At 36.7% G+C, this 27,163-nt stretch overlaps 2 protein-coding genes and 3 long non-coding RNA genes across 6 annotated transcripts; 2 read left to right on the forward strand and 3 right to left on the reverse strand.

The window, feature by feature from the left end:
* Positions 1–255: 255 nt before the first annotated feature.
* On the forward strand, positions 256–9,644 carry LOC103456723 (uncharacterized). Its single transcript, XR_532307.2, has 3 exons — positions 256–1,029; positions 3,686–3,987; positions 9,381–9,644. It is a non-coding gene; the product is annotated as an uncharacterized LOC103456723 (long non-coding RNA).
* LOC145549478 (uncharacterized) lies at positions 1,289–11,430 on the reverse strand. Of its 2 annotated transcripts, none has more exons than XM_081601997.1 (4): positions 10,700–11,430; positions 3,028–3,142; positions 2,868–2,940; positions 1,289–1,554 (listed from the first exon to the last, which is right to left on the reverse strand). In XM_081601997.1, exons 1-4 carry the CDS (start codon positions 10,773–10,775, stop codon positions 1,513–1,515), a joined length of 306 nt encoding a protein of 101 aa, XP_081458123.1. In that variant the 5' UTR covers positions 10,776–11,430; the 3' UTR covers positions 1,289–1,512. The 2 variants fall into 2 exon arrangements, with proteins under 2 accessions (XP_081458123.1, XP_081458122.1); XM_081601996.1 differs by lacking the exon at positions 10,700–11,430 and adding an exon at positions 3,680–3,798.
* Positions 8,287–9,650, reverse strand: LOC145549479 (uncharacterized). Its single transcript, XR_014085471.1, has 3 exons — positions 9,537–9,650; positions 9,396–9,468; positions 8,287–8,566 (listed from the first exon to the last, which is right to left on the reverse strand). It is a non-coding gene; the product is annotated as an uncharacterized LOC145549479 (long non-coding RNA).
* Positions 11,431–16,775: 5,345 nt separating the features above from the next.
* On the reverse strand, positions 16,776–21,826 carry LOC103456721 (uncharacterized). The gene is made up of 2 exons (XR_001775994.2): positions 21,738–21,826; positions 16,776–16,974 (listed from the first exon to the last, which is right to left on the reverse strand). It is a non-coding gene; the product is annotated as an uncharacterized LOC103456721 (long non-coding RNA).
* Positions 18,872–26,856, forward strand: msl2b (MSL complex subunit 2b). Its single transcript, XM_008396433.3, has 3 exons — positions 18,872–20,154; positions 22,989–24,247; positions 24,938–26,856. The coding sequence occupies exons 1-3, from the start codon at positions 20,013–20,015 to the stop codon at positions 25,235–25,237; spliced, it is 1,701 nt and encodes a 566-aa protein (XP_008394655.1). The 5' UTR covers positions 18,872–20,012; the 3' UTR covers positions 25,238–26,856.
* The last annotated feature ends 307 nt before the right edge of the window (positions 26,857–27,163 follow it).

Below are 27,163 nucleotides of genomic sequence, written 5' to 3' on the forward strand. Positions count from 1 at the left end.
TCAATAATTCTTGAATATAAATGTAAGAAAAGCACTAGGTCCTTTGGCATATTTTGTTTTTAGTGAATAATTCTGAACTAGTACTGTTTGATCTATATTCAAGAATTATTGACAAGCTTATAATCTTGCTGAAAAGTTACATTTAGGTTATTTTTCTCTTAATTCAAGTGTATTAAAACATTCACACTAAAAATTAGGCAACATTTTTCAGTGTAAAACATGGGCTAAATGTGAAAAGCAGGATGTCTCCAATCTAAAAATCCAAAATGGCTGCCACTGTCACATTCAGGAACTGATGGACGCAGGGACTGAACAGCGAATACAAAAACAGGTGTTTATTTAGGAGATAAACTATTTCTTGTTCAGACAGGCCGGGGTCAGAACCAGGGAATCCAAATCAGGGTCAGGCAATTCCAGATCTCGGGGTCAGACAGACAGGGGGCTCAGAGCCAGCAGGTCCAAATCCAGGTCAAAACAGGTTCCAGATCTCAGGGTCAGACAGACAGGGGGTCGAAGCCGGGAGGTCCAAAACCAGAGGTGGGGGTCAGGATCAGGGACAGGAGAGGCAACTAGACAGAAGGAAGAGACAGACAGGTTAGTTACTGGGCAGTTAGCTCAAGTTACTACAGCAGGCCTGAAAGTGTTACAGCTCAAGTTACTACAGCAGGCCTGAAAGTGTTACAGCTCAAGTTACTACAGCAGGCCTGAAAGTGTTACAGCTCAGGGTTTCACAACAATCTAACGCCTGCAGGGGGAAGATCCGTCCTTATATGGCAGCAGCTGGGGATCCGGGTGATGACGATCAGGTGTGAGTGGTTACAGCTCAGCAGCAGCTTTGACAGCCACTTTCTCAAAATGTAGCAATAAGCTGTTTATTCACTTCTGTTTGTTAATTAAATGTTTAAAACCGCTGATGGTGAACATGTTTCAATGCTGCTAGCTTGTTATGCTAACAGTAGCTGGCTTCCCACTGAGCACAATAACTATATGCTATAGCATATCCCTCCTCGTCTTTACATCTGGAACATGGTGAGTCGGGTTTGATGTAGCAACCAGAACTTGTTTTTGTTTTTTGGTTTATGTTGGATTCTTTTATGGTTTTCTGTTTTGTGTAAATAGTTTTTTTTTGTCTGTTTGTTTTGCCTGAACTCACACAGCAGTTTCTCTTTTCAAGCTCAGTTTAAAAAACATTATTTTTGTGAAAGTCTGCACTGAAAAACCACATTTCATGTCCCAACTGATTTTATTATCTTTGTATCTTTATCAGTGAAGGAAATACAACATTGGGTTAAAAATAATCCAGTTTTATTTAAGGTTACAAAAATAACGGATGCACAATTCTTTTAGCTTATTACAAATTTAGACAAAAATAAAATAAATTGTCATATTTTTTATTTAAATAAATCCAAAATAAGCCACATTTAAGTTTTAAATACACTCATGAAAATATTGACCAGAAGTATTTGAGTGGAAAAGGCTCAGAGCTTTTCAAACTTCTTCAGATCCCAGGACTCATAAAGGATCAGAGATGTCAGGAGGACAGTTCAGGTGTCCCTGAAAGGAGAAAAACAACAAGAAGAAATGCTTGAGAAGTCATTACAGCATTAAAAAAAATCATTAAACAAGCATTAAACAATCTGCCATTAAAATTAGATTTTTCTCTTGCTTCTTGGCTCTAACTAAAACGCTTTTGAAGATATTTTATTTTGTTGCTGATGCAGCCAACACCCAAAACCCGACACTTCCCTCCGTTAGTCATGCTAACACGGTCAACGTTGCTCAACTGTGGGTCGGTTTTCTACAGCAGAGCTTTCTACATGATCTAACACAAGAAAGGGAGAAAACGCAAAGTCACCGGTTGCCATGGTGATTTCTGCGTCGCCAAGGGGAAGGAGGAAGAAGCATCTCGGGTTCAAACAAACCGGTTCTGTGTAAAAACTATCAGCTGAATTTAAAACAACTGTGAACATTTAGAAGCGTCTGGTGGACGTGTGTGTGAAGCTTTATGAGCGATAAATGTTTAAAACAAGTTAAAGAGAAACTTTATTCCTGCTTCAAGAGAAAAACTGAGCTGAAATATAATGGAGTGAATCAAAATGTCCACCCTCGGCGCTCCGGGTGATTTAACAGAAAAATATAAGTGCTACAAATATGAGTGACATATTTGAGGTGAAAGTTGTAAATGTGGAGATGCAGGTGTGAGCATTAAATGAGATTAAATGTAAAAAGTTTCAGAATATTTCTGAGGTTTAGAAGCTACATTGTGATATCATTGAATATTCTCCAGCTAAGATTTAAAAAAAAAAAAAAAACAGTTTAAAATTTTAAACAATCACGTAAAAATGGTAAAACTTGTTAAAATATTATTTCAGTCAGGTGAAGTCCAACGTTTCCTGATCAATTTGAGATTTGATTGATGATTTTATGGTCGACAGAGTTGAACCTTTACACTCCTTCTTCAAATGTAAATATATTTATATTCTTTTGTGCACATTTAAAAAAATTGCACATTGTCACAACCAAACTCATGGCACTGGAAGTTAATATTTAGTGTTCATATGAACACTGTGGGTCGTTTTAATCCAAACCTCCTACATATCTCACAGAAAGTGTTTAAAAAAGGCAAAAACTGAAGAAAATTAAACTTTAGTCTTAAATGTCATATATAGATTATTTGAGTAAATGTTAAATATTTAGTTCCTTTTCACTGAATTATGTTAATGTCACATCTTTAGCTACAAATCTTTAAATAAAACATTATGATTTCTAATATCAGTCAGAATTTTTATGTTTTAACATAAATTCTTAATGTTCTTTATCATGTAAGTTCATCATGAGATAATGAAGCTTGAAAACCCCAAACTTACATCTGCAATCATCTTTTTGATCCAGTGTGTGTGTCCTTTAATGCAAATCGTTTTGCCGTTCTCGGTTGTAACCCTAAAAACAGAAAAAAGACATTTAAAACAGTCGTTTTTAATAATGGGTCTAATATCAGAACCAGAACTAAAATCCCGTCCTGCTTACACATAGCCGTGCGTCGCGCAGTCTGTTCGTGGTCTCTGTTCGAAGCAGGTCTGGATGTTTTGTTTCTTAGGGAAGATGCAGGCCTCCCAGCAGGGCAGAGCCTGGAACCAGCCTCCTGCAGCATCCGACAGAGAGAGAGAGAGAGAAAGAGAGAGAGAGAGAGAGAAAGAGAGAGAGAGAGAGAGAGAGAGAGAGAGAAACAGAAAGAAAGAAAGAAAGTCACATTAATCATCACAATCACTTTTCTTAATTAAAACACTGTAAAAATGAAACATCTGAACTGGAGCCGTTTCCCTGAGTAAAGTATTCGCCAGATTTTTCTTTTTTCTTAAATAACAAGATATGATATAATTCATTTTAAATTTACAATCCTGCATTTTCTTTATATATGTGTCTAAGCTGATTTTTAATCCGCAAGTTAAAAATGTTATTTAATTTAAAACTAAATTAAATTGACAGAAATGGGAAAGAATTATGAAACAAAAATTAAATATAGAACAAAAAGAAGAAATTATCTAAAAACTTTTTTAAAAAAACAGTTTCTTTTTTAAAAAATTACCTGAATTTCATCCAGATCAAATTCTTAATTCATAAATTAAAGAAAAATTCACACAGAAGAGAAAACTGAATGAATATTTTGGGTATTTTTTACCTTCAGACGCCGAGATGAGCATCAGAGCAGCCAGACTGAGCAGGAAGATCCAGCGACTGGAAGAAAGAGGCGACATGATGCTGCAAACCTGGAGGAGAGGAAGACTGAACGTCTGAAACTCTGAACGTCTGGAAGACTGAACGTCTGAAACTCTGAACGTCTGAAACTCTGAACGTCTGAAACTCTGAACGTCTGAAAGCTGCTTCGCTTCTGGAGCTGCGATGAAGGAACCAGAGGATGACGATCTTTTATAGCAGAAAAATAGGAAGCTGTGTTGTCATGGGACACGTCTGCAGTGGAAACAATAAGTAAGAGCAGCAATGAGCAGACACACACACACACACACACACACCAAAAAGACCCCTCACCCTCCATGCTATGTCCATATATGATTTGGTTTGATGCAGCAGAGCTGATTGGCTACCTGTGGTTCTCTGATGTATTCAAACCACCAGAATAAAAACAGTTTGTGACATCATGACTGGTTCAGGCTGCGGCTCCATTAACAAAAGGAAATGGATATTTAAATTTGTTGTGGTTCTGAGTAAAGCAAATGTCACAGCTGTTAGGTTTTACTTTTATTTGAAAGTTTGATCTAAAAAGCCTTTGATGGAGTTTAATCAACACAAACCTGGAACTGAACATAAACAGAGCAGAGGATGGTTGTAAAATGTTTTCTGTCCATTTCTTTTAACATTTTAAGGTTCAGATTTGCTAAATATATGAAGAGAAATTACTCAGTTAAAACAAGTAATGATGGAAGATATATTGAATATTATGCTTTTACAGTTATAAAAATTGACATTCCTGGTCTTCAGATTACTGGGGTCAGTTAATTATCTTTCTGAGAAACTTTTCTTTTAATATTTTTTAGCACTTTTTCCACTGATATTTTTAGTGATACGCTCCAAAAAACCAAAATCTTACCACATCTATTTAGTCTAGTTTTTACTGTAAATGTCTTAAAATAAGACAAAACTAATTTACAACATGAGACATAAGTAAACAATTCATTAATATTGATGAAAAAGTACTATTGACAGAATAAACAAAATGTTTTTCCCATGTTGAAAGTGAAATAATATAGAAACTACACTGTAAAAACATAAACTCTTACCTAGTATTATGGTCTAGCTTCTAGCGTAAATATCTTAGTACACTTAATAAGACAAAACTAACTTAAAAATCACTTTTCACCAAGAAGTAAGAGCTTTTGTAAGTAAATGATTCACCAATATTGATTCAGAAAAGTTCTAAGTACTAAAAGACTTTTTCCCACTTTATAAGTTAAAACTAGACCAACATAGTTGGTTATATATTTTATCTTTTTGCTAAATCAATGCTGAAGTTTCAGTCACTCTAGTGTTTAATTCTTGATTGTTTAAACTTTTCCAAATTAGTTTTAAATATTTTCTGCTCAACCAGAACAAATTTCATCAGTTTTCATATCAATATTGTGTTTTTATGGTTTCTTAGCTTGTCTGAAGGAAGAATATTTGTACGTCAGGGATTTAAAAGTGTCTTAAGCTTAGCTGGTTTCATCACTCAGGAAAAATTCAGATTATTTCTGAGCCACATATTTGCATAATGTTCTCAAGTATTTCCCCTCAGTCACACATCTAAAACCGTCTCTAAGTGAGTTTATTAGCAGCGGAGGCTAAAAATAAATGGCATGTTTTATTTCTGGAGCGTTTTTTCTTCTGAGTGGGAGGAAGTAAGTCAGAAATGTTGGTGATTCCCTTCCCGTTTCCTAGATGACCACCACAAACACTGAGCTGCTGTTTGGTCATGTTATCTGAAATAGTTTGGCAGATGTGAATCAGCTCATTACGGCACCATGACCTCCTAATTATCAGCGTAACTGAGGGGAAAACATTCAAAACACGTCAACAAGTGATTTTGATGGCTCACTACAAACACAGGAGAGGTTGGTCCAGTCAAAGTATGGATTTAAATGTGACTAAAATATGACCATAAAACAGATTCATCACTAAAATCTTGTAAAGTTTTTAGCAACCTGACTAAACACACACAGTCAGCTCATCTGGGTGTTTTATCAGGAGAGTAGAGCCGCCTGCTCCGGCTCTCCTCAGTCGGGACAGAGGCTTGGATCCCTGAAGTCCTGTCCTGATTCCCATCGGGGCCCCAGCAGGCCGGGACGGGGACGGGGACGGGGACGGGGACGGGCCTGGGCCCGGGCCTGGGGCCGGGACCATGCCGCCCTCCCAGGCCCCGTGTCGCTGTGGTGCATTAGCTGCCGCTCTGTCAGACTTGGTGTTTACGTTTCTTAATTTTAAACTGAAGTGAAAAACACTGAACCATAACATCACATCTACATGTTCTGGTTTCCGCTCCTTCCCTAAACCTCGTAATTTTATTTTCTTAATTAAAACTTTTTCCTGACCTTATTATCTAGTTCTTGTAGTGTTAACATTTACCGTATTTTTCGGACTAGAAGCAGCTACTTTTTCCTTCGCTTTGTGGGTTATAGCCCGGTGCGGTTTTTCTGCGGTTTTTTCTTCACCGCAGGGGGCTTTAGCGGAGTGAATCATTGGAAGTCAATTGGAATCAAGAAGAAAGTGCTCTTTTCTTACTGTCCCTTACTTTTTAAATCTACATGGATGAACTATCAAGCGCCTGAATTGTTGTAAAGGCTGTATAGTTGGTGCGCATAATCATCATAATGTATGCAGATGATTTGGTATCTTAAGTCATATGTGCTGGCTTCAACTTTAGGGTCTGTTCCCAATGGTTGTGACTTTGAATCTATAATGCTAAAGCAATGTTATGATTGTTAGAGTGGCAGTAAGCTCTGTAACCCTGATTTCTTTATTGGCATTGTCCTCAACGATGCAATGAATTAATTTTGGGACATTACATAACTGATGACCTGTCTGATGTTGTGACTTCGTAGGCAGTATTGTTGATGTATGCACAGCTATCTTTGGTCAGAAGTTTGTATGTGTTCATCCTCAGTGAAGATAGCTCTTTTTAGCTTTTTGCATTCACTTTACACGGCCATCTGTGGCGAGTACAACAGTAGCCTGCAGAACTTTATGTGGCTACATGACGGATGGGCCTACTCAGAGTGCTGATGGAGCAGTGCTAGCCTTGTTTGTACATAATGATGTTCACATGCGCAGCTGTGCTCAGGATTCATGTAGTGTATGTGTAGATTTTCTGTGTCATGCATAATATTTGCATTTTAGTAATCTTTTTAGTACAGTGAGTTTTCTCAGATTGTGGAAACTTGGTGTCATCATTTATTTGTGACTCGTGTATGTTGTTTTTTATTTTTTTTTTTTTATTTTTATTTTATTATTTTTCTCTTATTTCCTTTTTTTATGGACCTTTTTGGTCTGGAATAAAGATTGATTGATTGATTTACATGCTAGCAGCAGGCACGACGGAGAAATTTCTTCAAACTCATATGATGCAACTTTTAAGTTGAGGGCGACCGATCTGGCAGTACAAGAGGGAAATAACTCGGCATGAACAACTATGGTTCGGCGTTGGAGACGGAGGGCCGCGTCCTAATAGGGCTGCATTTATCAGGACACAGCTCTCTACTGCCCTCTGCTGCTTCCTTATGGAAAACCGAGAGCGGCGGAGATTCCAGCGGCTTATATATGTACGTTTCCAGTTTTTATTTATTTATATGTTTTGTTTGGTTTTCAAATAATTTGTAGTTATACATTCATTCATTTAGGAAGGTGAGGAACAGTTATTAGAGTAAGACGTAGATATGTCAAGCTGGATGAAGTACAAGGAGGAGTTTATATAAAGTACAAAAGCATTAATTAAAAATATTAGTGGAGAGTGGAAGGATTATGATGAGATTAAGAGCAGGTCATACTTATTTAAACGACATTTTATGTCTATTGGGAGGAAAAATAATGATAAATGTGAAAGAAAATGTAGATCAATTATTGATGAATCATAAAACCTGAAAGACCCTGAAAGAAAAGAAGAAGGACTGGAGTTTTACTGGGAACTGAAGGAAACATGGTGGATGTTTATAGGTTTTAGCAAAGCAGCAGAATACTAAATTAAAAATAAAAATGAATGGATGTAACGTTGTGTTGCTGCACACTCATGAACAGTAGGTGGCGGTATGCACCTGAAAGTTGCTTTTGATCCACATCACAATGACTAAACTTTAATCCAGAGTATCAACTAGCACATGATTAAAGCAGAATTACTAATAAAGGACAGAACCAAAGTAAACGAACATGGCTGATACAGAGAGAACAGATAAAAAAACCGACTCAAGTCCCAGATGGAACTTCAAAGATTACTCAGTTTTAATTTAAGATGATTNNTGTCTCCTTGTTTCTGTCATCTGGATCAAAATGACTTATAATGTGAGAATGTGAGAATTAACGGTTTGTAATTTGAATTCTCGCTATTTAATCTTTTTATTTTTCTAAATCGTCTTCCTCTGGGGAACAGAGTTGATTGATAAAATGAAAATCCTTAAGAATGAAAGTGTATTTATTAAAGCTAACCCTGGTTGGTCAGCCTCTTGTGATGTTATCAGATTATACACTGAAACTCAAAGTGTTTTTTTTTTTGGCTGTGTGCTTTAAAAACTTACCCAGTTGTGTTTTTATAACATTTATTGGTGAAAAGAACAAAAACACAAAATAGTACTTTTAACATGTATTTCTCACTTTGAAGTTTATAAAAATAACAGCTCTTCCATTTCTGAAACTTACAAAAAAAAATATCACATTTTAAGAAAAAATGAATATCAAATAAATAAATAAAATAAATTACATTTTAAAAACATTCACTGATGTTGAGAGAAGCTTCTCCACTGGTTTGTTCTGCAAATCTCAGGATTTATTCTGGACTGGAGATGTCAGGAGGGCAGGTTATCTGTCCCTGAAATGAAAACATTTAGTTAGAAACATTCAGACATTCAGCTCAATGTTGCACTTTCCTGTTTGATTGATTAGTTTTTGTAAAGATTACTTCTGATCAACCCTTCAGCTGTGAGTTATATTAACTTTTGAAGGAAATTAGTGAGTATTTGTTTTTAAAATATTAATTTTTATTCCTTAAAAGCCAAATTTGTTAAACAACTGAAATGTTACAAACCAGATATGATTTTCCTTCCTTTTCACAGTTAAGATCGACTTTGTCTTGTTCTTTCATGTTAAATCTTTTAAAATTACCTTAAAGTTTCTGGTTGAAACGTCCCAAAATGTAAAAATGTTAATGGATATTTTTGCAGGATGGTTAAAATTGTTCCCATGTTGTAAGTGAAATAATCTTCAAGTATCTTCTAATATTAATGATTTATTTTATTTAAAACAGAGACAATGTGATGGACTGCAGTCACTGATCAGCTGGTAAAATATTTTAAAAGAAAAATACATAAAAACATCTGGATGCTATTCAACATATATAAAAACACCATCAAATTTACAAATTTATATTAATGAGTTATTGATCAATCTCTGAGATATTTTCAATCCAAACTAGCACTAAAATACTTTGTATTTTTGCAGTGTAGCAATTCATGAAATTTAAATTTCTTATTTTCAGATTGTTTCGTTTGCTAAATTAATTTACTTATTGGGTTTTCTATCAATCATGAACTTTAAAAGTTTCCATTGATAAATGATACTTTTTCTTGTTTTACAAAGAATAATGTGGTAATTTATGTGATTTTGTCGTTTTTCTTTGACGTCAGTTTTCAGATTCTCACCTTTGCCAGTTTTTGTCGGAGTTCCTCAGAGTTTGGGTCGATGCACCTCCACGTTCCCCTCTGGCTCTTGATTCTAGACGGAGCAGAAGCAGTGAGAGCAGCACCAGACACACGGAGGCCCGTTTCGTCCGCCTGTCCTACCTGAAGGCGTGCGTCTGGCAGTCCAGCCGGTTCTGTTCGTAGCACTCTCTGGTTCTGGGGAAGGTTCTGTTGGTGAGCTTCTCGCAGCAGTTCAGCTTTATGATGGGGGAGAAGATCACTTGAACAGCACGCAGAGGAACAAGCAGTCAGGCTCAATGACTGTCGCCATGGCAACGGCTCCCACAACTCCCTGCTGCCGCCGCCCTCTTCTTACGACGACATTAAATAAACTTTTTGGGTTTTTCTCTTAATTATTTTAACATTTTAAGGTTCAGATTTCCTAATTAATTTGTTAATTTACTCTGTTAAAATAAATCATGGTAGAAAATAAATTTAACGTCATTATTTTTATACAGTTTTGGCTCTTTATAAACTAACTAATTTGACTTTCCTGCATCTCCAGATTACTGAGATCGGTTGATTTTCTGCAAAGCTTTTCTTTTAAAATGTTAAGTACTTTTTTCATCCAAAATCTGACATTTTTACTGCAAAACTAAACCTTATACTGAGTTGATCTTTGTTTTTACTGCGAATATGTTAATATGGTGGAAATAAGACAAAACTGAATTACAGGTAACTTTTCAGTAAGATGTAAGAGCTTGTTTTGAGTCAAAAAATGTCTTAATTTTAATTTAAAAAGTGTTAGTTTCACTGGCAGATTATTTCACTTAAAACATGGGAAAATATCTTACTATAACTGAAATAATCTGCGTGTTTAATAAGTAGTTTTTTATCAATATTAAGGCATTATTTACTTTAAGTAAGCTGCTATATCTTGCTGAAAAGTTACTTGTAAGTTAGTTTTGTCTTATTTCAAGTGAACTAAGATATTTAAAACTAAAACTGGACCAAAAAATCAGCAAGATTTTGTGTTTTGCAGTGCAGAGAGTGATTTTATTATTTTACTCTGATCAGAAAATGTTTCAAAGCCTCTGCAGGAATTTTGTTGAAGATCTTGTATAAATACTCCAAACTTTTACTTTTCCATCAAAATTGCAATTGGAAGAAAACTAAAATAAAGTAAGGAGAATTTAATTTTAAAAAAAATAAACATTAGAAAGCATAAAATGAAAGAAAAAGAAAATAAGCTAAGTAAATAAATATATTGGATAAGAAGATTCTCATATTTATTTCAGTTAGAACAGAAAACATCCAGTTTTTACCTTCAGACGCTGAGATGAGCATCAGAGCAGCCAGGATGAGCAGAAAGATCCAACGGCTGCAAGAAAGAGTCGACATGATGCTGCAAACCTGGAGGAGAGGAAGACTGGAGGACTGAAAGACTGCAAGTCTGCAAACTGCAATGAAGGAACCGGAGGACGACGATCTTTTATAGCTGACAAATAGGAAGTTGGATGGTCATGAGACACATGTTCGGTGGAAATTACTGCTAACTGCAGCTGTACGCGGGCACACGCCCTGGGAATCATCCACAGTGTGTCTGGATGTTCGGTTTGATGCAGAGCAATGTGGACATGTGCAGAGACCTCTGGGTCTCCGCACCAACTCATTAGACAAATACGACAGGAAAACGTTTTTTTTCCTGGTTTTCTTTAGGCAAGTTTAAAGTTAAACACTGCAAAAACACAAAATCTCAACAAGTGTTTCTGGTCCAGTTTCGAGAGCAAATATCCTTTTGCACTTGAAATAAAACAAAATTAATAACTTTTCAGCAAAAAAAAAAAGGAGCTTGTTTTAAGTCAACAATTCATTAGTATTGATAAAAATGTCATAGCTCCATTTTTAGATAATTTTATTTATAGAAAGACATTTTCCCATGTTATGAGTGAAATAATCTGTCATTGGAACCAGAACTTTTATTTTATAAATATTATAGAGCAAACAATTGTTTTTAATATTGATAAAAATAATAATAATCATAGATCAATTATTACTTCACTTATTACAAGTACAAGTAATTTTTATCAATATTAAGGAATTACTGTCTTAATCTCTCATATCTTGCTTAAAAGTAACTTCTAAGTTATTTTTGTCTTATTTCAAGTTAACTAAGACATATGCATTTAAAACTAGACCAAAAATACTTGGCAAGATTTTGAGTTTTTGCAGTGTATTGACCCCATTCACCCCATTCAATTAATAATTCAATAATCGATTATTCACGATTGATGCAGTTAATCCTTTCAGTTCATTCCAGCTTTTTAGTAACGTGAATATTGTTGACGATGAAGGAATTTTTCACACTGAGCATGAAAGTAGTGGCAACGGAAAGGAAAACTCCTTTTTTGGTCATTATGTCCTTATGTCCTGTTAGCTCAGGCTAACCGCAGCGCTAACTAGCTCTATCATACTCTGCAGGCAGCTGCTTGTCTCCCTCATGGAGTAAAATGTGTTACAGGAGGAAGCTGGAAACAAACAGGCCTTCATCTAATCAGGTCAGAGTTTAGGGGAAGTCGGCGCAGCTAAGAAAACTCCAGTGAGTCAAAGCTTTTGAAGGCCGTCAATCATTTATTTTCCACTGCAAAATGATGCACTACCGTCTGTTGGTCTTTAATAAAACCCTAATATAACACTCCAAAAACAAGAAATCTTTTGTTTTCTGGTGAAAGATTCTAACATGTTTGGAAAAGACAAACACTAGCTTAAAGGATTTTTTATAATAAGTAAAAAATATATTTTTTTAAAGTGCAACTGCTCAGGGCCAAAACTGGACTGTTTCACTTGTGTCCGTAAGAAGCCAATCTAACTTTTCAAAGTGCTACACTGCAAAAACCCAACATCTTACCAATTACGTTTAGTTTAGTTTCTGCTTCAAATATCTTTGCATTTAAAATAAAACAAAACTAACATACAAGTAAGTTTTCAACAAGAAATGGGAGTTTTATAAAGTCAATAATTCCTTATTATTGATGAAAAAGTGTTGGTTCCAATGGCACATTATTTCACTTGTCACATGGGAAAATGTCTTATAAGTTAAATAATCTGCAAGTAAAAAACACAAAACCTATTTTTTTTAATCAATATTAAGGAATTATTGACTGAAAACAAGCTTCTATATGTTTCTGAAAAGTTATTTGTAAGTTAGTTTTGTCTTATCTCAAAGTTTTTAAAATATTAACTGTAGAAATGAGACCAATAGTACTTGGCAAGATTTTGAATTTTTGCAAAGAACACAGCAAAGTGCAGATTTAATGTAAAAAATTAGAAAGAGCTTAAGGAATTTAAATACTTTTGCAAAGATACGTGTTTTTTATAGGATTACTGACTGAAGGGATCCCTAACGTACCTTTATGTCATAAACTCACTGAACAGGGACATATTCCACGTAATTCCCTCAGCGTCACACCGTCTTAGTTTAATGTAACAACAGAGGCTGAAAATACTCGTCTGGTTTTATTCTTAGGGACTGGAAATATGATTGTTTCATAGACGACTTAGAAAGAATCAACTGTTAGTTCATCATGTCATCTGGAAAAGTTCGTCAGTATGATGATACCTGCGGTAGAAAACGGTTCACTGAATACGACGTAAGGAAAAACTTCACAGTTAAAGTCAGTCACAATATTTAAAAACACAAAACTTTTTTTTCTATCATCCTTGAATCAGACAAAACTTTTCCATTTTCAGGTCAGTTAAGATTTTTAAATGATTTCTCTTAAAGACAAATGTAAGAACTGAACATTTAGATATTTTATACTCTCTTAATATTCAGAAGTTAAAATGCATTAGGATATTTGATGAATCACCTGTTTGGGTTTCCATCACACAACAAAACAAAACATCTGTCTAGTTCCTGGTAGAACATCTTAGTTCACTTGAAATAAGACAAAACTGATTTACAATGAAAGTTTCTGCAGATATAGGAGATTTTTAAAATCAATAATTCCTTATTATTGATGACTTTTTTTATTTCCATTGGCAGATTATTTTATTTATAACAAGGCATTTTTCCCATGTTATATATAATGAATTATCTGCTAGTAGAAGTTGGAACTTTTCATCAATATTAAGGAATTATTTACTTAAAAAACTCAGATATGTCACTGTAAAATTATAGTGAGTTAGTTTTGCCTCATTTTAAGTGTTAAGATATTTGCTCCAGAAACTGGACCAAAGTACTTGGTAAGATTTATATGTTTGCAGTGATCAATATTTCTAGAGACTTCCTTTATTTTTAATATCTGCATGTAATTTCCATGTTACAGAAAACGTAATCCTTTGTATTCCTGATCTGGTGCCTTTAAGGCTGGAGTTCTGTCTGACAGAATGTGACAGTGAGACAGAAATTATTAGTCATGTTGCAGTTGTTGCTCTTCTTGCCGACCAAAAGCAGAAATTATGCCCCCAAAAAAAAAAAAAAAAAGGAAATGCAAATTATTAAACACTTATTCCTCACCCAATGATCATAAAAAATAGATCCTCTATTGATGTGTCATACAAACATAGTCAGAGAACAAGATAAAATACTTAGAACAGAAACGTCTAGCTGCTGTTTTTCTTTTAAATCTAAAGTTGCTTTGCATCTCAATATTAAAACACTAACAACACTTTGATGTTAATGATGCTGCGTGGCAAGTGTAACGTTTCATTGTTAATGACTTTGTATTTTGTGCTTTGTTGAAATGTGCTATACAAATAAACTCGATAAAAAGCTCAATACCACAAGAAAGTAGCGTATTCACTACAAGGCATCGTAGTTTAAGGTTTGTCTGAGAAGAAGAAGTAGGAGGGTGGTGAGACAGCAGTGAGGTGTGCTGCAGGAGTCATGGAGGTCGGGATACTTCAGAAATGTTGTTTACAGTAATTCATTCATAAACTGCTGATAATCCTGCCTGCTGGGTGAAAACGTTTGCAGATGATGTTGTAACTGCAACGAGAGAATGGAGCATGTGCAGAAAGACAGACTGGAATCAAACTTCCTGTCAACATGGAAAAATAGGCTCAAAGAATGAGCAGTGGAGTATTTTAGTCCTTTTGTAATAGACTGAAGAACAGTCACTGCTGTTTGACACACTGACTGTTATTTAAAGGAGAATTATTCACGTGTGTGGAATGTAAGTCAGCATCTGCATTAGAATAACCTGGAAACCTTTTTCATGGTTTTCTCATAAATTAAAGGTGAATGCTTCATGTTGTAATTTTTAACTGACTTCAAAGGCATTTTATTGTATTGTTGATTTATTGAATGACATTGTAATTCACTTTATCCTGATAAAACTACACCAGCGAGAAACATCGCAGATAACAGAAGTTTTGATGCTAATTGTATCCCCAAAACACTTAATTAATGCGTTATATCTGCCTGAATTTCTCTTTGTTTGGAACAAGAGTGGACATTTATGTGTTTAATTAGATGATGAAAGAGAACATTCCACATACAGTAGATCTTATCAGCATGTTTGCATCATGAATATGATACATTTCTGCAACGTGTCTCACTGTTTCTTTGAGATGAGTCATACTCTCAAACTTTCCACCATTCAGATCACATTTAATCAGTGATCAACTGCAAAGTTTGACAACTTTGATACCAATTTAAAAAAAATACAAATTACATATGAATTTAGCTTTATTTAATATCCAGACAGCTTTCACTAGTTAGGAACATTAAAGTTATCTCAAAGTTTTTAAAATATTAACTGTAGAAATGAGACCAATAGTACTTGGCAAGATTTTGAATTTTTGCAAAGAACACAGCAAAGTGCAGATTTAATGTAAAAAATTAGAAAGAGCTTAAGGAATTTAAATACTTTTGCAAAGATACGTGTTTTTTATAGGATTACTGACTGAAGGGAATCCCTAACGTACCTTTATGTCATATAAACTCACTGAACAGGGACATATTCCACGTAATTCCCCTCAGCGTCACACAACCGTCTTAGTTTATTAATGTAACAACAGAGGCTGAAAATACTCGTCTGGTTTTATTCTTAGGGACTGGAAATATGATTGTTTCATAGACGACTTAGAAAGAATCAACTGTTAGTTCATCATGTCATCTGGAAAAGTTCGTCAGTATGATGATACCTGCGGTAGAAAACAGTTCACTGAATACGACGTAAGGAAAAACTTCACAGTTAAAGTCAGTCACAATATTTAAAAACACAAAACTTTTTTTTCTATCATCACCTTGAATCAGACAAAACTTTTCCATTTTCAGGTCAGTTAAGATTTTTTAAATGATTTCTCTTAAAGACACAATGATAAGAAACTGAACATTTTAGATATTTTTATACTCTCTTAATATTCAGAAGTTAAAATGCATTAGGATTATTTGATAGAATCACCTGTTTGGGTTTCCATCACACAACAAAAACAAAACATCTGTCTAGTTCCTGGTAGAAACATCTTAGTTCACTTGAAATAAGACAAAACTGATTTACAATGAAAGTTTCTGCAAGATATAGGAGATTTTTAAAATCAATAATTCCTTATTATTGATGACATTTTTTTATTTCCATTGGCAGATTATTTTATTTATAACAAGGCATTTTTCCCATGTTATATATAATGAAATTATCTGCTAGTAGAAGTTGGAACTTTTCATCAATATTAAGGAATTATTTACTTAAAACAAACTCAGATATGTCACTGTAAAATTATAGTGAGTTAGTTTTGCCTCATTTTAAGTGTATTAAGATATTTGCTCCAGAAACTGGACCAAAAGTACTTGGTAAGATTTAATATGTTTGCAGTGATCAATATTTCTAGAGACTTCCTTTATTTTTAATATCTGCATGTAATTTTCCATGTTACAGAATAAAACGTAATCCTTTGTATTCCTGATCTGGTGCCTTTAAGGCTGGAGTTCTGTCTGACAGAAATGTGACAGTGAGACAGAAATTATTAGTCATGTTGCAGTTGTTGCTCTTCTCTGCCGACCAAAAGCAGAAATTATGCCCCCAAAAAAAAAAAAAAAAAAAAGGAAATGCAAAATTATTAAACACTTATTCCTCACCCAATGATCATAAAAAATAGATCCTCTATTGATGTGTCATACAAACATAGTCAGAGGATAACAAGATAAAAAATAAATCACCTTTTTGTGAATAATTTAGAAAAATAATAATCAGAAAACGTCTAGCTGCTGTTTCTTCTTTTAAATCTAAAGTTGCTTTTGCATCTCAATAATTAAAACACTAACCAACACTTTGATGTTTAATGATGCTGCGTGGCAAAGTGTAACGTTTCAATTGTTAATGACTTTGTATTTTTGTGCTTTGTTGAAATGTGCTATACAAATAAACTCGATAAAAAAGCTCAATAACCACAAGAAAGTAGCGTATTCACTACAAGGCATCGTAGTTTAAGGTTTGTCTGAGAAGAAGAAGTAGGAGGTGTGGTGAGACAGCAGTGAGGTGTGCTGCAGGAGTCATGGAGGTCGGGATACTTCAGAAATGTTGTTTACAGTAATTCATTCATAAACTGCTGATAATCCTGCCTGCTGGGTGAAAACGTTTGCAGATGATGTTGTAACCTGCAACGAGAGAATGGAGCATGTGCAGAAAGACAGACGTGGAATCAAACTTCCTGTCACACATGGAAAAAATAGGCTCAAAGAATGAGCAGTGGAGTATTTTAGTCCTTTTGTAATAGACTGAAGAACAGTCACTGCTGTTTGACACACTGACTGTTATTTAAAGGAGAATTATTCACGTGTGTGGAATGTAAGTCAGCATCTGCATTAGAAATAACCTGGAAACCTTATTTTCATGGTTTTTCTCATAAATTAAAGGTGAATGCTTCATGTTGTAATATTTTAACTGACTTCAAAAGGCATTTTATTGTATTGTTTGATTTATTGAATGACATTGTAATTCACTTTATCCTGATAAAACTCAACACCAGCGAGAAACATCGCAGATAACAGAAAGTTTTGATGCTAATTGTATCCCCAAAACACTTAATTAATGCGTTATATCTGCCTGAATTTCTCTTTGTTTGGAAACAAGAGTGGACATTTATGTGTTTAATTAGAAGATGATGAGAAAGAGAAACATTCCCACATACAGTAGATCTTATCAGCATGTTTGCATCATGAATATGATACATTTCTGCAACGTGTCTCACTGTTTCTTTGAGATGAGTCAATACTCTCAAACTTTCCACCATTCAGATCAACATTTAATCAGTGATCAACTGCAAAGTTTGACAACTTTGATACCAAATTTAAAAAAAATACAAAATTACATATGAATATTAGCTTAATTTAATATCCCAGACAGCTTTCACTAGTTAGGAAACATTAAAGACAAAAGAGGAAGAGTCCTTTTACTTATGAAATATTTAACTGTGAGTATTCTATGACCTTTAGCTAAATTAGGAAATAAAAGTTCATTAGATCACGAGCACCAGGGAGTCACTGAATGTTTCACAACCTTTGTCTATTGCTAAAGAGTTTGAGAAAACCTACGTGGGACTGTGACCTAAAGTATTGCACCAACAGCAATGTACAGTATGTGAAGAGAAACTGTTTCAATTGGTGTTAACAAATTTCTAATGACTATGCAGATGTGTAATATACTCTTCAGGAAGTTTAGAAATAGACAATGCGTTCAAACAATTAGCTGGAATTTTAACATGGGAAGGCAAATATTTTTTACCAATCGCAGCTTAAAAATTCAATATGGCTGCCAAATGGCTATAAAACAAAAACATGTTTATTTTCAGTTCATACAGACTGCATGACATCATATGTGCTCCCTTAAAAGCAAGAAAAGTCATTGTCATCAGCTCAGTCAGAAACCACATTTAATAAAACCAACTGGGAACGCAGTTAGACCTAATGGTTTATTTCTTATAAACTTCATTTAATATCAGGGAGTGATTCGAAGCACAATTTAATGGTGTTAACTCTAAACTCACTGCCTGTGAAAACAGTGGGAAATGCTAACTGTTGTGCTAACTACTGTTAGCAACACAAGCAGATGATATTGCATTTCTCTACATTTCATACAAGAATATTCATCTTTTTCTTGTATGTCACATTGTGTTTGCCATTTTTGTTTTACCTCTACCTTAATTATGCTATTAATCTAATCTTTGCCGTGTTTAATATTCGTATCTATATTTCTTCTTTTTGCACCCTATACAAACTTATGAGACAGTTCATTTCCATTTATAAATGTATTTCTAAATAAAATATCTCGTTTAAAATCTGAAAACCAAATACTTTTTCCTCTACATCAGGAATGTAGAGGAAAATGTAGGAAACATATTTCTATATAATTTTATTATTTTTTTTTTCTTTTCCCTATGTTCCGTATTTTTTAAATAAGAAACATATTTTCCCTCCCATCAACTTGATCTACAGAAATGTTTTAAAAATGAAATGTTTATTACTATATTAGTAAAATGTACCACCTCACGTGTATTCTCGCGAGATGTGGTCAACAGCGCCCCCTTGTTTGCGTGTGAAGAAGCAGCACAGCGGCTAATGATAGCAACGAACACCAACGGGGAAAATAATTTAATATTGTGTTCTCTGACACTCTTACGGTCCAGTAAAAGTTACGAGAGGAGTTAATTTTTTCTGTTCTTTGTTACATTTTCACTGAGACTGAAGGAATCTTTTTAATCCCGTGAACGGGGACGCGGCCTGCTTATGTAGCCGGCTTCCCGGTGCAGCTCAGGCGGCTTGCGCTGTCAGGAAAACCCGGTGCTTCCGCTCGCTTGTTTTTCTCTGCCGCGACAGAACCGGCGAAGCTTTTTAATTATTTTTACTGCTGTTGTTTTCATACCAGGAATCTATTGTTTCACCGCCCCCTCTCGCTGAGCCGTGGGTGCCGGTACTTCTCACCTAAAAAGGACCATTTAAACCCCGGAGCGGCCTGTTTTGTTTTCGAGCCGCCATGAATCTCTGCGAACAATAACACAACCATAAATAACTAGCCTGCTGCCGCCGGGGCTGCACCGCAACTGGAGGGTTTAATTAATGCATCATGCGCTACAAGCTGTGGACAACACGGGAGGAAAATGCATGTGGATAATGGATTCACATGTCGGAGCACATCGCAAACCGGAGCACTTTATCATGTGAATTTCGGAGCTGCTGCGAGTTAACCGGGCGAAAGCGGCGTCAAAAGGTGGAGGAAACGGGCTCCAGTCCAGATTTAGCTCTCTTATTTTTCATGTCGTTTGGAAACAACCGGAGCTGATGAGGATAAACCGACATTATGTGCATGGTAGGCCCTTTTAGGAGCTGCTCCTTCTCCCCCGGACCGGGACATCACGCCAAGGATGTGACTGGGAATGTGTGACCGGGATTTCTCTGCGCCCAGACTGTTATATATGTGGGATTTACCGACGGAGAACTGACCGAGGTTCCTGCCTCCATCTATGCTCTCTCCAAAGCCGCCGGACTCCCTCGACAAATATTTTTACCTCACAGAAAGCGGGAGTTGATCGGGGGTTAATTTATCTGTGTGTGGCTTCCTTCCTCTTTCTTTTTTCCTTTCTTTTTCATGTGTTTTTAACGTACTGATCCACTTAAACGGACCGAGCCAGCCAGCTGAGATGAACCCGGTGAATGCGACCGCTCTCTACGTGTCGGCGAGCCGCTCGGTGCTGCAGTGCGACCCCGGAGATCCCCGGGAGCTGGCGGAGCTCTGCAAGGTTTTGCCGTTTTTCCGCCAGTCCCTGTCCTGCCTGGTCTGTGGTGAGTCCCTCGCCTCGTTTTCGACATCTTTAATGTCTTATTTTTGGAATAAAATAGGTTTTTTACCCCTCCTCCTCTCTTCAGCTAATGTGACAGAGGGGGCGAGCTTTTAAATTTATGCTGCATTCAGGTACCGTTGGAAATATGAGCGCGTGTCTTATTGGTTGGAGCTTTGCTATTTGTTCCAGCCAGAAATATATTTTTGATCAATTTAACGGAGCTAACACGTTAAGCTGTTGGCTAAAATAACATTCCGTCTTTTTTTTTTTTTTAAATGTAGCTAATCAATTATGCTTATTTATATAGTTTGGTTAAAAAAATTAAGCCTCAAACTGAATGTTTTCCAGGAATTGTTATTCCACGTCTTTCACTGAAGTTGTAGTTTGAAAAAAATGAACGAGAAACAAATAATCTAGTGTCCGAGTTGCGAAGCTCCGAATTCCTAGGTGCAGTGAATGCACCATGACACACCCCCGTCTGTGTGGCGTTTTGGCAGCTGCTGCGGATGTTTACATTCAGTAGAGCAGCCCGTCTGCTGCTCCGCTCCTCAAGTCGTATCAAATAATAAAACTAAACATTTGTTTACATAAATTAACGGAACACTGTTTCCTCTACTTAACTATTACAAATAGATGAACAAATAAAGACAATTATTGCCTAAATTATAAGAAAAATAAAAAGAATTTAAATACAGATACGTTTTCTGTGCAAATAAATTTGTTTTTGGTTTGTCTAATTGATATTAAACATAATTTGTGCTTCTTTATAAATGTTCTATGTAAAAACCAACCAAATACTTATAAAAAATATTATTAGAATAATAAATAATGCTAATTATTATACATTTCACAGTTATTACACTAATAATAAAATCTTATATTACTATTGTCATAATTATCATGCTACTACTAATAATCATACTACAATAATAATAATAGTTATTATTTAATAATGATTATTATTATAGTATATAATGTAATATAATAATTTAGTATATAATATTAGTCTTATTATTACTATATCTGAGAGTAGTAATAGTAATATGATTATTGTTGAATATTAATAATAAATGGTAATAATTGTTGTTATCAATATTAAAATGCATTTTTGTGGTTTTGATCACTTTTTAGTAAAAAATATGTTTTTGTTACAAATCAAAAAACCGGTTGATTTTTTTTTTTTTTTTTAGCTGATTGTCAAAGATCTATAAGAAACTTCTGCTGATCTTTGCGGTGTTTATTACCACTTTATTCTTTTTAAAGCAGTTTTTTTTTTCATTACTTGTAAATCACTTTAATCTGCTGGAGATCTTGTTTCAGTTGAACATTTCTTTATCTGTCCTTTACTTCTGTATCTTTTTGAAAACCCGGACAGAACCTGATCAATCATCAAACCACTTCCAGTCATTAAAATAAACTGGAGGAGAATCTAAATAACAGAACTGAAATATTTCCACCATATTGATCCAGTGCTTACAGATAACCTGCGTCTGTAAATAATGCATCGGTGTGAAAGCCGGCTGAGCTGTGTGTTAAATATAGACGCTGTCGTCGGGAGGCGGCGTCGGCGGAGTGTGTGCTCACTTGTTTCTTATGAATGGACCTTCTTCCTTTCTCCCGTCTGCAGCTGTGTGCTTTAAAAGCCGGCGTTGCTAAGGAAGCTCCTCTCAAAGAGCAGCTGTCGCTCCGTCCGGCAGCGCGCCAAGCAACGCTCAGGAGGTTAAATGAGGATTTAGATTCTCCTGCTGCTGTTTCTCCAGCCTGTGAAAGTGTGAATCTCCTCAGGATGAGCTGCCCTCCTGACTTACGCAAAACATTCACACACAAATAAATACAGATTCTCTGACCTCATCTGTGGATCTGGAAAAGATTGAAAAATTACCTTAAAGGGAGCTAGTATGCACAATTCACATGTTGTATGTTTTTATACTGATAGAAAAAGCTAAAGCACTAAACCAAATCCATCCAGGTGGTTTTTGGCAATAAATTACTGTTTTTTGGTGCCGTTTAAAAAACTTCCTGATAGTAGAGTCTCATTCAATGGGCACTGTGCTGTTACCTAGCAACCCCAGGGAATTCCACTCATTACCTAGCAACCCAAACTGAGTTCCAGCACGTTTGTAAGCTGGTTTCACCGCTATGTGCTCTACAATGGCTGCTGGAAAAGAAAAGTGTTTAGTTGTTTGCTCACTCAGAAACCACTTGCTGGATTCTTGTTGATTGTGCAGGAGGCTCCAATTTTGCTTGTTAAATATTTACGGTTGTATAATTCCGAAAACAGCTCAAAATGGACAAAGCTGATAAAATTAGAATCTTATTAGTAATTTTGTGTAAAAAATTTAATTAATGTGTTTTGTATAGACCACAGATCGATACTAACCTGTTCAAGGAAGCATAATAGTTCACCTTTAATTACTTTTTCAAGTATGTGGTTATTTTTTCAGTTTGTATTAACGATTAATCGAATACTTAATCAGTTGACGATTATTTCAGTAATAGATTAGTTACGATTAATGCGATCGATCAATTCAGCCCTACAATTTTTAGATTTTTATGTTAAGAAATATTTTTTTAAAACTAGTTTTCCTCCCACTTCACAGTTATGCAATAATGTGTCAATCTGTCACAAAAATCTGAATTATTTGTTTGCTTAACATTTAAAATTGTTATAAATACAATAAATAAAAGTCGTTTATGAAAATAAAAATAAATTATGTTTAGGTGGGAATGGAATGTGTAAAATATGCATCAGCCGGCATTGGTGGTAAAGCTAACGCCGGTTAGCAGCCGGTTAGCAGCTCTCTGCTTTAACAGTTTACCTGTCGTCGTTCCCAGGTAACCTGCTGCAGGACCCCATCGCTCCCACCAACTCGTCCTGCCAGCACTACGTCTGCCGCGGCTGTAAAGGTCAGCGGATGCAGCTGAAGCCGTCCTGCAGCTGGTGCAAGGACTACGCCCGCTTCGAGGAGAACCGCCAGCTCTCGCTGCTCGTCCGCTGCTACAGGAAGCTCTGCCTCTACATCACGCAGTCTCCGCTGGCGCCGCACCTCGCCAGCGCCGCCGGCGACTCTCCGGACCTGCAGGCTATCCTGGAGGAGGGGCTGGCGCTGGCCGAGAGCGAGCCGGAGATCGTCTCCGGGTCGCCGTCGTCACCGCCGCCTAGGACTGCGCCAGACGAGGCTCAGCCCCCGACGGAGGTCAAAGACGAGGAGCGGGGCACTACAGTGAACGGGCTCCACGACTGCAACGGCCTAGTGGGCTCGGACTCGCTGCAGCCCGTCGCTGTGGAAACGGGCGGGGGCGTGGTCAAGCAGGAGGGCTTCTCGGAGGAGCTGCCAGTGTGTGTGAGCGTGTCGGCCGGCGGGGGGGCGGGGCTCTGCGACATCGGCCATTTTGGGGAGGAGCTGAAGCACAGCGGGGGGGCTCTGCTGCTCAGCGTTGAGGAAGTGCTCAGGACTCTGGAGACGGACCCCGCCGAGCCCGACTACCCCGCCCTGAACGGGCCGCACCGCCTCGACCCCGCCTGCCTCATCCTGGACAGCGGCCCCCGCTTTCCCCACCCCCACCTGTTGCCCCAGCCCTCCGCCGTCGCCCCCCACGTCCCGCCACGCTGCCACCGCAAGCGCTCCCGCTCGGAAAGCGACAGCGAGAAGGTGCAGCCCCTCAACATCACCAGCCTCCTGCGGGGGCCCGCACTCCCCGCCCCGCAGCACCATGCCGCCACCGCCAAACATGAGCCCAGGTTCCCCACAGCCGCGCCCCACTCCCACCTGGCGCCAGTCCCCAACGGCGGCCACCCAAAGGTCGGCAAGACGGTTCTGGTCCACAACAAGGCCCTGAAGAAGACCATGGAGCACCACGGGCCAAACAAGAAGCCCTACACCAAACCCCGGCAGGGGGCCCCCAAACCGCGCACCCAGCCCCGCGACAGGGCGCCACCCCACCAACACCCCCTCTCTCACCCGCCGAGCCCCTCCAAGCCGCTCTACAAGAAACCTGTGGAGAAGAAAGGCTGCAAGTGCGGCAGAGCAACGCAGAACCCATCAGTGTTGACCTGCAGGGGGCAGCGTTGTCCCTGCTACTCCAACCGCAAGGTGAGTCACAAACTGAGCTCCGAATATTATATTATATTATATTATATTATATTATATTATATTATATTATATTATATTATATTATATTATATTATATTATGTTATGTTATGTTATATTATATTATATTATATTATATTATATTATATTATATTATACTAGTTTTCTTATGGTCAGAATTACTCTTTAATTTGGTTTTTGTGTGACAAATTAAATTCATTTTATAATTAATTATTAATAATTACTCTGTAAATGTTTTATAATAATATATTAATAATATAAAATGTATGTAATTATGTATTTTTAATAAAACAATATTAATAAAGCTAATAATAATTAATAATGACATTTATAGTTATTTAAATTATTTGCTCTTGTCAAAGAAGAATGGTAATATTTATACTATTACATAATTTTATTATTTTGACTTTTATTTATTGCTATCACTTTTATTAAGATTAATCATTAGTATAATTTTAATTAATTTAAAATCTATTTTATTAATCATAATAAAAATTTGACAATTCAAATAAATAAATTTATCACTAGTGAATTATTTGTAATTTTATTAGAGGCATTAATTTAATCATTAAAATGAATTATAATTTTATTTTAATGAATAAAAAAACATTATTAATATAATAATTATAATCAGTTTTTAACTTGTTATTGAACTGAATTGATTGTCTCAGGCGTGTCTGGACTGCATCTGCCGCGGCTGCCAGAACTCCTACATGGCCAACGGCGAGAAGAAGCTGGAGGCCTTCGCCGTGCCGGAGAAGGCTCTGGAGCAGACCCGCCTCACGCTGGGCATCAACCTCACCAGCATCACGGCGGCCGCCCTGCGGAGCCCCGCCGCCGGCTCCCCGGGCGGCGCCCTCCTCAATGTCACCACGGCGACCGGCGCACCCGTCTCCGCCGCCTTCCTGTCGGGCGCCGGCCACGACAACCGGGCCTTTGAGGAGTCGCTGGAGATGCGGTTTGACTGTTGAGGACGCGACATTTCTTCCTACATTCCCGGGTCGACCTGCAGCGGAGCCGGAACCAGAACCAGAACCAGAACCAGGCAGCTACACGACGGGCGGTGCATGTGGAGGAACACTGCAAAAAAAATAAAATTTTACCAAGTATTTCTGGTCTCGTTCTACTGCAAATATGTTAGCGCACTTAAAATAATAAAAAACAACTTTAGGTAACTTTTCTGCAACATGTAGTAGATAAATTTAATAAAATAATTTATTAGTTTAAAACTTGTACTTTTTAAGAACTACTAAATTATTTTACTTAAAACAAGCTCAAATATCATGCAGAAAAATTACTTGTGAGTTGGTTTTGCTTTATTTATTTGCACTTGAAACTAGACAAACATACTTGGTAAACTTTGTTTTTGCAGAGATGTAGCGTTACTGTATGTGCAGAGGTTTCATTTCACTTTTCTTTACTTCGTCTGCACTGCAAAAACTGAATCCTACCAAGGATTTTTGTTTTTTTTCTAGTGCAAATATCTTGATACACTTAAAACAAACAAAGCTAACTTTAAAGTAGCTTTTCAGCAAGATGTAGAAGCTGTTTTTAAATCAATAACTCCATAAAAATGGGGAAAAAGATTCCTATAGCTGAAATAATTCAACTTTTTAATCAATACTAAAGAATAATGAGTTAGTTTTGTTTTATTTTAAGTGTAATAAGATACTTGTAGTAGAAAATAACCAAAAATAGGATTTAGTGTTTTTGCAGTGTATCGTGTTGAGCATGACGTCAGGATGTGTGTGTGTGTGTGTGTGTGTGTGTGTGTGTGTGTGTGTGTGTGTGAGAGAGAGAGTGAGGGCCCTGGTTTGGAGACAGAAACTTCATCATCAGACTGGTGTAATTTATATAAAGACTTTTTTTCTACATCAACGTTTTCTAACCAATCAGGAGCAGATCTGCATTCAACCAGAAAGTTTTCACACCCTGCAGGCAGACGGAGGAGCCAAAACTTTCTGACCCGCTTAGCTGTAGAGCCAGGATGTGACTTTAACCACCAGCCAAGGTTTAATATGCCTGTTGAATGTTTATACTCTGTGAGCCACTTAAGCTACTAAATATTACTCTGAGATGTTGTAAACTTACACAAACATGTATTTAAGTAGTAAAATTGTGAATTTTAAGTCTGGAGGAAAAACGGAAAGAAAAAAAAAATCCCTGGTTTTGCTGTTTTTTAAATGTCGTCATTTTGTGTGTTTGTGAACATGAAGCACTTTCTCACACTGGTCACACACAGCTTAAAAACAGAAACACACACACACACAGCGTGTGTCTGCTCTGATGTGTTTAAAACCTCTGGTTGATTGCAGACGACGCTGTGCGCCGTTTCCCCACGAGCTTCTGGTCGCTGCTGCTAAAAACCCAACAGGACGGAGAGAGGACTCTTCTGTTGCATCGCAGTATTTATTCTCCCTCCGTCGCCCGTTCTGCCCCACGACCTTTGCCCTTTCTGTCTCGGTTCAGTTGCAGTCGCCTTCTATTGTGTCTCCGAACTGTTTTTGTTTGTTTTCTCCCTCTGGGCATTTAAATAACTGTAATATAACTGTAACATATTTCCATAAAAAAGAAAGGAAAATCAGAAAAAGTGTTTTGTTTTTTTTAACACATTGATCAGCTGATTTGTAGCGCAGAATATAAACACTAGGGGGCAGCAGAGGGCTGGAACGTCCTTAATTACGAGACAGTTATGCTACTTTTCACATGTATTTTTATGCTTTTTAGACTAAAAAAATATCACGCACATTTTATTGAATTGCATGATTGGACATGTGAAATAATTATTCCAGTTTACAAAATAATCTATTAATTTCTGGTTGCAACGAAAGATTATTTTAGTAATCAGATAAAATATAAGTTGGTACATTCTAATTTTTCATTTAACTTCAATTTTT

This window comes from Poecilia reticulata, chromosome 20 (assembly GCF_904066995.2).
Source record: "Poecilia reticulata chromosome 20, P_reticulata-male-v2, whole genome shotgun sequence".
Lineage (NCBI taxonomy): Eukaryota > Metazoa > Chordata > Actinopteri > Cyprinodontiformes > Poeciliidae > Poecilia > Poecilia reticulata.

What these genes read in the sequence shown, in the direction of transcription:
- LOC145549478 (XM_081601997.1), bottom strand. Translation starts at nt 10,775, where the DNA reads ATGTCGACTCTTTCTTGCAGCCGTTGGATCTTTCTGCTCATCCTGGCT. An exon ending in GCTCATCTCAGCGTCTGAAG is followed by an intron (nt 3,143 to 10,699) that starts GTAAAAACTGGA and finishes CGGATGCTGCAG; the next exon opens with GAGGCTGGTTCCAGGCTCTG. An exon ending in TCAAAAAGATGATTGCAGAT is followed by an intron (nt 1,555 to 2,867) that starts GTAAGTTTGGGG and finishes TTCTCCTTTCAG; the next exon opens with GGACACCTGAACTGTCCTCC.
- msl2b (XM_008396433.3), top strand. Translation starts at nt 20,013, where the DNA reads ATGAACCCGGTGAATGCGACCGCTCTCTACGTGTCGGCGAGCCGCTCG. An exon ending in CCTGTCCTGCCTGGTCTGTG is followed by an intron (nt 20,155 to 22,988) that starts GTGAGTCCCTCG and finishes CGTCGTTCCCAG; the next exon opens with GTAACCTGCTGCAGGACCCC. An exon ending in CCTGCTACTCCAACCGCAAG is followed by an intron (nt 24,248 to 24,937) that starts GTGAGTCACAAA and finishes TGATTGTCTCAG; the next exon opens with GCGTGTCTGGACTGCATCTG.